General features: G+C 38.5%; 2 protein-coding genes across 2 annotated transcripts; both read left to right on the top strand.

The window, feature by feature from the left end:
- The first annotated feature begins 1023 nt into the window (after window positions 1-1023).
- olfm4.1 (olfactomedin 4, tandem duplicate 1) lies at window positions 1024-4268 on the top strand. The gene is made up of 5 exons (XM_067367852.1): window positions 1024-1155; window positions 1797-1946; window positions 2033-2245; window positions 3123-3270; window positions 3346-4268. Exons 1-5 carry the CDS (start codon window positions 1102-1104, stop codon window positions 4179-4181), a joined length of 1401 nt encoding a protein of 466 aa, XP_067223953.1. The 5' UTR covers window positions 1024-1101; the 3' UTR covers window positions 4182-4268.
- A 3222-nt stretch (window positions 4269-7490) lies between these two features.
- Window positions 7491-12342, top strand: olfm4.2 (olfactomedin 4, tandem duplicate 2). Its single transcript, XM_067367821.1, has 5 exons — window positions 7491-7637; window positions 7753-7920; window positions 8115-8327; window positions 8401-8545; window positions 11449-12342. The coding sequence occupies exons 1-5, from the start codon at window positions 7584-7586 to the stop codon at window positions 12252-12254; spliced, it is 1386 nt and encodes a 461-aa protein (XP_067223922.1). The 5' UTR covers window positions 7491-7583; the 3' UTR covers window positions 12255-12342.
- The last annotated feature ends 1064 nt before the right edge of the window (window positions 12343-13406 follow it).

Genomic DNA, 13406 nt, shown 5'->3' with positions numbered 1-13406 from the left:
AAGTTAGAAGACTTTTAAATCACCACCCTTACAAACATTTACCATGGTTTGTGGAAATGTGAACTATTTATATTGAGTACAATGTTATAGCCATTTATATTGCAATATATTTAGTAGGTGGGTAGGGGAATATATAATTAATTTCTTTGTGAAGGTGTGTATAGTTTTTACCTGTGTTTAAGCGTTGTTTCTAGACCTATATAACATATCATAACATAATATCATTTGACAGATGTAGTAAGTAGCCATGTATGGTTTTACCTGTTTTCTTTCTCATGTTTATGTTTGTTGTTTTGCACTGTTATGATTCTGTGCTGTTTTATTTGTATGCAAATGCTTTGGGAATGTGAATGTAAAATTTTTGAGGTCAATAAAGTTGACAGAAAGACAAAGTTTTAGTGCATGTGATTCCAGGTCGACGAGACTCAAAATGGTTTTACAGTAAAATTCCCAAAATAAATGGTCATGTCATCTACCCCCAATACTTCTTCTAAATACTGCTTCAGTAAATACCACTTTAAAGTAGCATACAAAGCACCAGGATACACATACAATTTATTTGTTTATACCAAATTATAACTGAGATCAGTATAAATTGGAAAGAAATTGACAGTTATAATTTATTACTCAAAATATTTACAGGGTTGCAGATTTAGCCCAAAGTTACTCAGTAGTGTCTTGCTTATTTGGGACCATAGTTAATTTTGCTTCTAGATTGTTGGTCAACATATTTTCCATACAAAAAGTTTTCTCTTCATTTAATCATATTTAAGTTGGGTGATGACAACAATGACAAAACATCCATAAGTGTTTCTTTACATCGTTCCTTTTTAGTGCTAGTTTATCTAAATAGCTAGATTGCGAGTCTTGCCCTGGATGACATTTCATGTGAAAACACACCTGTTATTTTCTCTCTCAGTTTCAACCCACTGCCATAAAAATATAATTGCTTTAGCAGTGTTGTGTAAAAGACAAATTTGAACATCGTCATTTGTCAGAGAATACTGCTGTGAAAAATCCAGATGCTGATTGTCATATAAGATATGATGGTCTTTAAAAGCCGGAGAGCCCTGTTCCTGCAACACAACTAACTGATGCACGATGATTGTCACACTTCTTTATTTCGTCCTCTTCAGGTCTGCTGTTGTCGAGGGGGTGAGTACAGTTTACTTCTTGATGTTTGAAAGCAGCAAAAACTGAACAAAGTGTTTTACAGTTCAATGATCAGTAAGCACAGGATACATGAGACTTATTGATATGATTGTTGTTGCATTGACTGAGCTAAATGAAAATGTAGGTCTTAAGATGAGATTTGTAGAGCCCAATCTTCAACCCCATATCATGCCTACATTGGCCCCACTATGAAATGTTGCCTAGGTCAAGGTCTGCAGGATCACTTGAGTGTGTAGGAGCTGAACTCAACAGGTGCCAAATTTACATGGCAAAGGTGGCACAGAAACATTCCTGATGCTGCATTTAGGTGTCTTTACACAGACTGTTTAATAGTACTCAGAGGTGGCATGAATGCATTTACACAGCAATTGCAGCTGCAATTTGCACTTTGATACTAGAACTTGAGGTGGGTCAGAGTTTGGATTATTTTGTCATATCTGCAGTAGGGCATAGCACCAGCAACACCAAGGTCATGGGTTTGATTCCCTGTGAATGCATGAATTAATAAGATAAATTCCTTCCTTGAATATATATCTCTTAGATTAAAAGTGTCTGCCAAATGCATGAATGCAAACTGATGTTGAAGAGGAGACAGGCTGATGGCTTTCACCTCTCTCCTGTAGGCCCGGAGTCTCTGGGCTGAGGGCAGCGCCAGTGGAGAATGCATATGTGAGGCTTTCCTGCCCAACAACACATTTCCAATCGGAGAGCTCATCTTGCTGGAGAGCACAGCAGTTGAGATCAACCACAAACTGGAGATAGAGATTAGCAAGGTTTGGTGCAATCTCATGAACTCATGAGACTGAACTGAAGTGACATATGCAGATGTTTTAACGGTTCTTTAACGGTTCTTGTACAGGTGGAGACTTACGAGGTTAAACTAAACATCTATATAGCAAAGATAACGAACCTGACATTGCTGATCAAGCTGATGGAGGATGACCCCGACTCCTACAGTGAACTCCAATTGGAGGAGGTGAAAATCAAGATCAAACAAGTGGAGGCTCTAATTGTGGAGCTGCAGGCGTCTATGCAAACCACCTCTGCTGTGCTTATAACCATACGTGAACAGGTGACACTTTCTGAACCTCTAATCAAGGTTGGGTTGACAAAGCAAAGGTTGACATCCTACAGCTTTTGTACAAGCTTGAGTTTGATTCTTTTCAAAATCCCTGTTCCAAGGCCAAATTTCTCAACTAACTTCTCCTGTAGATTTTAAGCTACATCCACAAAATAATTTTCACCAGCCAAGTTGGTGTTAAAACATGGTAAAGCTGGTTCAGCAGCTACACTAGCACCAAACCAACACTAACCATTCTGGCATGGAAAATTCATGCTGGTATTTTTAGCAGGCCTTCAGACTCTTGCAAGTGACCAATCGAGGCTTTGCTCAGCCAACAGCCATCTTTTTTATTTTCTAGTTTTCAAGCAGTGGCTCAGTGGGTAGCACTGCCACCTACCTTACAGCAAGAAGGTCCCCGGTTTGATTCCTGCTTGGCTGGAGAGGCCTTTCTGTATTAGGAGAACATGATTTGACCAAATACAATGTGTTCCTGGAACAACATTCCTATCAACCAATCGGAAATGAGGGACAAGTTTACAGTATGTCAAGTTTAGGCTTACAACCAGGGTTAGGTGCTTCTACATCATTATTATTCACCTATCGATTTCCCTTCGATTTTAGGGCCAAGTTATGGTTAGGTTTAGGGGTAGGGATATGGTTAGGGCTAAATTTTCAGACAGGAATGATCAACAAAATAGGTTGACTATTGAGTTTGCATGTACTCTAAGTGTTGCAGGGTGTTCAACAACCCAAAGACTTGAGGTGAATTGTAGAATAATTAATTGCATAATTGCATGCATGATAACTCTATGGTGCACTATTCTGGGTGATTTCCTGCCTTTGGCTTGAGATTAACTTGATCAAATTTTCTTTTTGATGAAAACAGATCAGTGTTATTATTTCTGTGCTGACTCGACTGGAGATCACCTACGACAAGAACCTGGTTCTTGTGACACGTCGAGAATATATCATTCTTCAGCAGAAACTAGAGGCGTGTGAGATACGGCATAATGAAATCTTTAACCCCAACATTGGTGAGTCTTTCTCTATCAAAATTCTTAACATGTACCTGTCTTGAATCATTTATTAACTAATTTATATTTTATCAGGAGTCTGCAATCATGGCGGAATTAGAAGAATCAGCAAACCCATCATCAGCCAGCTAAATGCAGACCTGAATGGAGGTTTCAAGTATGGAGGATGGGGTAAAGACTCCAAGCCCTTGCCTGGCTCTGAAAACATGTACTGGTACTCCGGCGCTACCGACACTTTGGTCAGCAAGGTCACACAGTACACTGACTACTACAAACTGATCATGAGACAGGCCTTTAAGACACATTCGCTTTACGTCCAAAATAAATATGATTGGCGAGGCACTGGAAACAACTACGTTGTGCGGGAAAACACCCTGTACTATCAGTACAGAAGCCCTTTTGGTATGGCAAAGTTGAACATGACCAGTGTGACAGTTCAGAACAAGGCGATTCCCAAGGCCAGTACCCAATTCTCATATCATTACTCGGCCAACCAGAACCTGGACTTCGCAGCCGATGAGTCCGGCCTGTGGGTAACTTACGCCACAGGGGATTCAAAGGGTAAACTGGTTTTAGGGAAGATCAATGAGGAGTCATTTGAGGTAGAGGAGGTTTGGCAGACCAGTATTTTCAAACCATCTGTAGGAAACACTTTTATGGTGTGTGGGGTTCTGTATGCCACAAGGTCTGTAGACACTAAAACTGAGGAGATCTTTTACACCTTTGACACTCGCACAGAACAGGAAAGCTATGTTAGTGTTCCCTTTGAGAAGTTCCAGGACTCCTATGTTTACCTGGACTACAACCCCACCGATCAGAAACTTTACATGTACAACAATGGTTATTATGTTGCCTATCATGTTTGGTTCAACTATGAGGGCTCTGGAGATAAACTCTTGATTGGCGATTGACCTGAGAATTAAGAATATTTTATTCAGCTGTCAAACAGAACAGCAATGAATGTGCTGTATTTCACTTTGTGTAATAAACTTTTATGAGCAGTATGACTTAAGTGAGATTTTTTTTTCTTATGCCAATCAATAACTATCCTTAATTCATTTTTGTCTTTGAATTCCTTATAATTTCTGAATCTTCTTCAAACTATGCAGAGTCACGATTTATCTACCATTATAAAGTTTTCATGATCCATCCATCTTAGGTGTGGAATTCTAAATGGAATTCTTGAATGGAAGTCTTTGGATATTCATAAATTCTAAACCATATAATATACTGATTTACAGTTGGACCATTCCCGAATGATAACTACAAAGATATCACTACACAACAACAATTTATTTTATATTGTAGCCTGTATGATGTTATGAGGGCAAATTTGCAACAATTTTACCTGCCAAGTGTTAAATGAGATGGATTATTTTAAATGGATGGATTTTTAATTTTTTTTTAAGTGGGTTCGATTTTAACGCTGATTAGGACAGTGTACAGTCAAAAACATATACAGATGCACATGTCCGCATGCACACTCATTCACATCCGTCTTATCGCTAGGTTATTGTAATGTGCAGGAGGATATCAGGCAGAGACATGGTCCAAATGCACAGAGGTTTTAATAAACAAACAGAACATGAATATGGAACACTTAGGGGTTGCAAACATGCATAATATATTCAAAACCTGACAAAGATAAAAGGAAATGAATCAACTACAAAACTACAAAGAACTACAAACATGGCACAAGAAAGAGGAATAGAACAGGGCAAACATGCACACTAAAGGATCACAATACAGAACACAGAGACAGGACATGACAGTTATAGGGTTAATAAAAGTTAGAGTTTTTCATTTTTCCACACCTTATTTTTCCCCTGTATCAGCTTCCTCATTTTACATTTTAATGTGACTTTAGCCAGGTGCTTTAATTTGAATCTCCTTTTGCAGTAAAAAAAAAAAAAAAAAAATAAAAATATTTTATATATATATATATATATATATATATATATATATATATATATATATATATATATATATATATATACTAAAATAACTAAAACAAATAAAAAATAATTAAAGCTACAAATACATATTTAAAACACACACACACCAAAATGACTAAATGAAAACTCAAAACAAAATCAAAATATTTTTACAAACTCTAATAGTATCTCAATGATACTAATATAACACTGCAACCCACACACATATGCTAGACCAGAGGTCACCAACCGTGCTCTTCAAGTTCAGCTCCAACCCTAATAAAACACACCCAAACCAGCTAATCAAAGGCTGCGTCCGAAATCGAATACTCTCGAGTAGATACCTATTTTGAATAATTACTTAACGAACACTACAAAGTATGTTCTATATAGTATGAGTGTGTGTAGTATGAATGTAATCCGGATGTACTACATTCACCATGTTGTCATTATCATCATGTGACCTACCAGCATCAGTTCACTGTCATTCACAAATTCTCTCACGAGTCCCGTGGCCTCATGGGATAGAAAAGTGTCCACCATTTGCACACTTCAGAATCTCACAGAGTACTGTGTATTCGAACATACTGTACTTCTTTTGTCACATGCTGTTTTTCATCTACTGTATAGTAGGGAAGTATGTGATTTTGGATGCGGGGGTGTTGAATCAGGGCTGTCCTGAAAATGAAGCTTGCCAGATGGTAGACCTTCAGAAGTAGATAACTGCACTTAGGCTAATTTATGAAGGAAAATAAAATACTTTATTCTACGAATAAAAATATGAAATGCAATACATTTTATGCAAATGTCCCTACATTCCTTTTCTAAACCACACCTATATACTGTGACATCACAATGTTGTCTCCTACTGTATATACACCAATCAGGCATAACATTATGAGCACCTTCCTAATATTGTGTTGGTCCCTCTTTTGCTGCCAAAACAGCCCTGACCCGTCGAGGCATGGACTCCTCTAGACCCCTGAAGGTGTGCTGTGGTATCTGCACCAAGATGTTAGCAGCAGATCCTCTAAGTCCTGTAAGTTGCGAGGTGGAGCCCGTGGATGGCAGGACCCAAGGTTTCCCAGCAGAACATAGCTTAGATTTTCAAAATCCTGCAGTAATCTGACAATGAAAAGTGTGTATGTCTGCTCAGACCCTGACATGGCTTTAGGCACTTTTCCACATCAAAGATGTTTTTATAAATATGAGCATTGGTGTGGATTTAAGGTATGCGTACGCACGCTTTATAAATGAGGCCCCAGGCCACCTTCTTCCATTGCTCTGTGGTCCAGTTCTGATGCTCACGTGTCACTGTTGGCTCTTTCGGCGGTGGACACAGGTCAGCATGGTCACCCTGACTGATCTGCAGCTCCATACACAACAAACTGATGCTCTGTGTATTCTGACACCTTTCTATCAGAAGCAGCATTAACTTCTTGAGCAATATGAGCTACAGCAGCTCGTCTGTTGGATCGGACCACACGGGCCAGCCTTCAATGAGCCTCGGCCGCCCATGACCCTTTCACCGGTTCACCAGTTCCTTCCTTGGAGCACTTTTGATAGACACTGACCACTGCAGACCGGGAACACCCCACAAGAGCTGCAGTTTTGGAGACGCTCTGACCTAGTCGTCTAGCATCACAATGCTAGACGCTGTCAAACTCGCTCAAATCCTTATACTTGCCCATTTTTCCTGCTTCTAACCCAGGTGAAAAAAGTACATTTCTATAATATACTTAGCGTGCTCTATTTTTGCACACTAATTTTGTACTTAATATACTAAAAATTCTTCTTTAGTCCTGCTTAAGATCATCTTAGAAACATCTAAGTGTACTCAACTGTGCTATTTTGAGACAGCATGAAATATGAACTAAAATGTGCTTTTAATATACTATCTCTGTATTTAAAAAATGTATTTAGACACCACTTATAGTACATTTGAACCCATAGTGCACTACAAGCGGTATCTAAAAATATTTTTATTTAAAAAATAATTTGTGTGTGAGTGTGACCAGAGTTTATTATTTAAGCATGGACGGACTGACAGAGGTCTAGATCACACCAGCACAATGATAATCATTGTGATGGCATGTTATTACAGTGGTCCATGAACTTTCTCCAGGTTTGGCAAACAATGTTTCCTCTCAGGTCAATTATGACTCTTATGTACGTTATGAGAATCCACCAATAAAACACATACGTGTTAAGCTAACATGAACTGTGTGCATGTGTCTTTATAAGGAACATCATCGTACATCCACTGGATGTCAAACACAATAAGCATGAGAATGAGACATGTGCTGTAGATTTCTTCTGATAACATGCTGCATATAAGGCCGTAGCTGAGAAAGAGAAACATATTCTGAAAAGAGAAGCATGATGGATCTCCTGCTGCTCCTCCTGCTTGCGGCTCCTGCTCGAGCCTGGCTGGTAAGAGTCACTCTGACCCTCACAATCTCAGTTTTGATTCATTGCTGAACTGTTTGCAAAGATTAAATTTTTAGACACATCTTAACATAAAGAAGAATAAAGCCATGTTGTCTAGTCTCTAGAGGATTGGGGCTCTGGCAGCGTCGACGGCTCCATCGGAGAGTTTGGACAGTGTGTTTGTAACGTGTTCCTGCCCGATACTTCATTCCCAGCGGACCGTGTGGAGCACATGCAGACGTCCTCAAATCAGCTCTCTGTAATAGTCAAGCTCCACATCAACAAGGTAGTTTTGTTGTTTTTATTAAAAAAAAATGTCTATAGTTTTTATAAATTTTATTTCTGTTGTAGTTATTTTCACACACAAATTTGTGAGTACGCATGCATAGTGAATGAGACCCATTCTCCATCTCGCTGTTAAAATGATCGAATAAATCAATGCATTTTGCTATGCTAATCATCTATTTCTCATGTGCTCAGGTCAGCAGTCTGAAGGTTCAGCTGGTCATTCTTCTCGGCCAGCTCTCCAACCTGACGGCTCGTGTGGAGAATCTGGAGAGCGGCCCGGACAAGTACATCAAACTGGACTTTGAGCTCCTCCGCATTGAGCTCAGAGAGTTTGAGGCTCTGGTCACACAACTGAAAACATCTCTAAACTCCTCCTCGCCCGCCTTCGAGAGTCTTTACATAGAGGTGAAACTTCCTTCACTTACACAAAACATGTCGTTATAGTGTTTTCATGGTTCTAATTTGTTTTCTTTGTAAGATTCGCAATATGAGATTAATTGTCGACCAACTGGAAAGCTACGACCGGAGCAACTTAGAAGTGATTCGCATTGAGTTCGCCAAACTTCAGCGGAAACTGGAGAAATGTCAAGATGATAAGGATGATCACTCTAATGTACAAATAGGTAGGCTAACACTCATTTTCTGAGAAAATGATACACCTTTGGCCTATCTGAAGTGTTGTGTGATACATGCAACAGGAAGGATTTTATTCTTTTATTGGGGCTAAGCACCAAAGGTGTGTAGGCATCTCTAGTTTCCATTAATGTTCTTTTCATTGTTCTTCTGCTGCTCTTTAGTCTATGGCAGCCCATAAAACCACTTGAGTGAATGTTATGAAATTTGACACATAGATGGACGAGTCTCAACATTATCCACAGCAAATTTGGAGTCTTTAACGCAATCCCTCTAGTGCTCCAAACTTGTACTCACGTTTATGATAATAACTTTTGAACCATTTGGCTCAAGCTGATTCGATTGCACCCTACATCACTTAGCCAATTTTCGCCATAATTGTTTTTCTGAAATACTGAAGTTGTGTCCCAAATGGCGCACTATACACTTATACTCTGCACTATATACTCAACCATCTAGTGTATGAATTAGTTCCGAAAGGTTTAAAGGATTAGTTCACTTCATAATTAAAATTTCCTGATAATTTACTCACCTCCATGTAATACAAGATGTTCATGTTTTTCTTTCGTCAGTCGAAAAGAAATTTGAGGAAAACATTGCAGGATTTTTCTCCATATAGTGGACTTCAACAGTTACCAATGGGTTGAAAGTCCAAATGTCAGTTTCAATGCAGCTTCAAAATGCTCTAGAAGATCCCAGCCAAGGAATAAGAGTCTTATCTATGAGAAATTATCAGTATTTTTCTTAAAAAATGATCATTTTCTAGCTCTGCGATGCACAACCACAACTTCAAGCATTACGTAATCATGTTGGAATGGTAACGATTGACAAAAAACTCATTTAATATTCTTCTCCAACTTCAAAATCGTCTGTCATCGCTGTTTTACATTTTTTGTAAAGTGTGTTTGACTTAGTCTTTGCACTTTCGCTTTGTAGACACTGGATTGGTACTTCCGCCAATGACCTTTCCAACGTGATTACGTCATGCGTGGAGCATCACAAAGCAGTGCAAGACGAGCATTTGTGGTTAAAAAGTATAGTAATTTTTATTTTCTTTAGAAAATGGCCGATGGTTTCTCTAGATAAGACTCTTATTCCTCGTCTGGGATCATGTAGAGCTCTTTGAAGCTGCACTGAAACTGACATTTGGACCTTCAACCCGTTGAACCCCAGTGAAGTCCACTATATGGAGAAAAATCCTGGAATGTTTTCCTCAAAAACCTTCATTTCTTTTTGACTGAAGAAAGAAAGACATGAACATCTTGGATGACATGGAGGTGAGTAAATTATCAGGAAATTTTAATTCTGAAGTGAACTAATCCTTTAAGTTGTTTTGTCATTCAACATTGGAGACTGATGTCCCGTAATTAAAGCATGGTGCAGTCAAGTGCATGAAGTGTCCAACATTCCACACTTAATTTCAGCTAATTTAGTGCATCATTCAGGTATTTAAAGTGCACTTTTTCTTTTTGGAATTTCCAGTGTGAACACACTAGTCATACTATTTATACTACAAAATGACATAGAATAGAGCACAAGTATGCAAATTGGGATGCACCTCCTTTTTCCAACTCCTGGCTTTCTAAAGAGTATGCAGGTGGTGAGCTTGCAGGGGTGGGGTTTAAGTGCACTAAATGATTGGAGAAATCCTGCACATTCTTTAAGAAAAGTCCATAAAAATAGGGCCCAATGCACTGCATTAAAGGGTTAGTTCACCCAAAAATGAAAATAATGTCATTAATTACTCACCCTCATGCCGTTCTACACCTGTAAGGCCTTCATTCATCTTCAGAACACAAATTAAGATATTTTCGATTAAATCCGATGGTTCAGTGAGGCCTGCATTCGAAGCAATGACATTTCCTCTCTCAAGATCCATAAAGGTACTAAAAACATATTTAAATCAGTTCATGTGAGTTCAGTAGTTCTCTTATAAAGTGACAAGAATATTTTTGTGCGCCAAAAAAACAAAATAGTGACTTTTCAACAATATAGATGGGCCAATTTCAAAACATTGCTTTGGAGCTTTATAAATCAAATCAGTGACTCAGATCTCCTATCAAACTGCTAAACTGCTGAAATCCCGTGACTTTGGTGCTCCGAGTCACTGATTTGATTAGTAAAGCTCTGAAGCAGTGTTTTGAAATCGCCCGTCACTATATTGTTGAAAAGTTGTTATTTTTTTTTTTTTTTTTGGCACACAAAAATATTCTCGTGGCTTTATAATATTAATATTGAACCACTGTACTCACATGAACTGATTTAAATGTGTTTTTAGTACATTAATGGATCTTGAGAGAGGAAATGTCATTGCTGGCTATGCCTCACTTAGCCATCGGATTTCATCAAAAATATCTTAATTTGCGTTCTGAAGATGAACGAAGGTCTTATGGGTGTAGAACAACATGAGGGTGAGTAATAAATGACATTATTTTCATTTTTGTGTGAAGTAACCCTTTAATATGAAGGAATATGAGTTTTACCTGCATTTCGAATTACATTGTATTTCTGTTTTTAGGGTTAAAGGAAATGTCCATACACTTAAATAATGATAGGGTGAATTTTCATTCACCATTATTTGAATCTAATGAGCTGTCAATACAATACAAAGTGAATTGTTCTGAACTGAATTAAAAACCTATATGAATCATGAATTGAAGTCTAATAAACAATTATAAGATGATGCTGCCTCACAGTCCTAAAACTTGGCCATGTTAGAAGCATAGGCTAATGAGGGATGATCAGCTAAAAATTAATAAATGCTCTAAAAATATATCACTCATTCTAAGTTCATATTAGCTATTGCATTAAAGTTAACAAATGAAATGTTACCATTAAATTATATTATAAACAGTTTTTTGAAAGCTTTAGCATTTATTGTTAATTCTCCTAGGGTCCTGTAAGCATGAAGGTATTCTCAGGATTGGAAAACCTGTCGTCAGCCAGCTAAATGCAGACCTGAATGGAGGTTTCAAGTATGGAGGATGGGGTAAAGACTCCAAGCCCTTGCCTGGCTCTGAGAACATGTACTGGTACTCCGGCGCTACCGACACTTTGGTCAGCAAGGTCACACAGTACACTGACTACTACAAACTGATCATGAGACAGGCCTTTAAGACACATTCGCTTTACGTCCAAAATAAATATGATTGGCGAGGCACTGGAAACAACTACGTTGTGCGGGAAAACACCCTGTACTATCAGTACAGAAGCCCTTTTGGTATGGCAAAGTTGAACATGACCAGTGTGACAGTTCAGAACAAGGCGATTCCCAAGGCCAGTACCCAATTCTCATATCATTACTCGGCCAACCAGAACCTGGACTTCGCAGCAGATGAGTCCGGCCTGTGGGTAACTTACGCCACAGGGGAATCGAACGGTAATCTGGTTATAGGGAAGATCAACGAGCAGACATTTGAGGTAGAAGAGGTGTGGCAGACCAGCGAATACAAGAACTCAATCACAAACGCGTTCATGATATGCGGCGTCCTGTACGCGACCAGGTCGGTAGATACGCAAACAGAGGAGATCTTTTACACCTATGACACCAATAAAAATGAGGAAAGCCACGTTAGCATTCGCTTTGAGAAGTTCCAGGATTTTTACGTGTACCTGGACTACAATCCTACTGATCAGAGACTTTACATGTACAACAACGGATACTATGTGTATTACAATGTGAAGTTCAAGGCTGATTAGATAAACTACCACTTTCAAACTTTACTGATAATTGACAATTTAAATCTTTTCTGTGGAAATGCAAATATTACAATAAAGTTATACACAAGCATCACTTCTTGCATGTTATAATCTTGAGTGTCAATGTTGTGCATGATTACCAAACATTTACATTTGTGAACCACCAAAAGCTTAAAAGCAGACAATATAAACTAAAATACATCAGCTGATAAATAAAAATGCATATCAAACATCTAAAACAAACTCACACTGTCAACAGGAACAGCCCAAATCAAAGTCTTTTCTTCAAAGTTTTAGCATTTTGACCTGCCATTCATGACTGCTGATCAACTAGATCAGGGGTCCCCAAACTTGTTCCTGGAGGGCCGGTGTCCTGCAGAGTTTAGCTCCAACTTGCATCAGCACGCCTTCCTAGAAGTTTCTAGTATGCTTAGTAGGACCTTAATTAGCTGCTTCAGGTGTGTATGATTAAGGGTTGGAGCTAAACTCTGAAGAGACACCGGCCCTTCAGGAGCAGGAATGGTGACCCCTGAACTAGATTAACGAAAAAGGTATTTCAATCAAACATTGTCTTCAAGTCTGAAAGTGTAAGCATCTGAATTGGTCTCTCTGCACACAGTGCATGCTGGGAAATGCAGTCCAGTCCATCTGCAGACTAAAGCAACACTCACCTTCTCTGCATCACCAGAAAAATTACCTTATAAAACAGCATGCATGATAACAAATCCAGCATTAGAAACAAACCAGTGATGAGGCAAACAGAAAACAGTGGCACATGGTGATTTTAGTTGATTCTGCAAGAAAATAACATAAAAAGAAGTAATATTAAGAAGAGTTCTAAAACAATGGCCATGTACACAGTGCATCTAAATTTGATTGTCAGTTCACCCTTTAGTGCTTAAAAGGTTAGTTCACCCAAAAATGGAAATTCTGTCATCATTTACTCATTAACCTGTTTGATTACAAACATTCTTCCAAATATCTTCTTTTGTGTTCAGCAGAACAAAGATTTTTTTGTTGTTGTTGAAAACCATGGAAACATCAAAGACGCTTTAATATATTGTTTGTTTTTATAGACAGGGGAGCAGCTGTTTGGATACATTCGTCGACAGAAAACTAATCATGTTATATAGCTCAACTTGGTTTTCCAGG

The sequence above is a fragment of the Chanodichthys erythropterus genome, chromosome 18 (assembly GCF_024489055.1).
Source record: "Chanodichthys erythropterus isolate Z2021 chromosome 18, ASM2448905v1, whole genome shotgun sequence".
NCBI lineage: Eukaryota > Metazoa > Chordata > Actinopteri > Cypriniformes > Xenocyprididae > Chanodichthys > Chanodichthys erythropterus.
The sequence above is the reverse complement of the archived record's forward strand: the minus strand, read 5'-3'. Positions and strand labels throughout refer to the sequence as shown.

Coding starts and splice junctions, on each gene's coding strand:
- olfm4.1 (XM_067367852.1), top strand. CDS start 1,102: ATGATTGTCACACTTCTTTATTTCGTCCTCTTCAGGTCTGCTGTTGTC. Junction 2,246..3,122: donor TTATAACCATACGTGAACAG/GTGACACTTTCT, acceptor TGATGAAAACAG/ATCAGTGTTATTATTTCTGT. Junction 3,271..3,345: donor AATCTTTAACCCCAACATTG/GTGAGTCTTTCT, acceptor ATATTTTATCAG/GAGTCTGCAATCATGGCGGA.
- olfm4.2 (XM_067367821.1), top strand. CDS start 7,584: ATGATGGATCTCCTGCTGCTCCTCCTGCTTGCGGCTCCTGCTCGAGCC. Junction 7,921..8,114: donor TCAAGCTCCACATCAACAAG/GTAGTTTTGTTG, acceptor TCATGTGCTCAG/GTCAGCAGTCTGAAGGTTCA. Junction 8,328..8,400: donor TCGAGAGTCTTTACATAGAG/GTGAAACTTCCT, acceptor TTTCTTTGTAAG/ATTCGCAATATGAGATTAAT.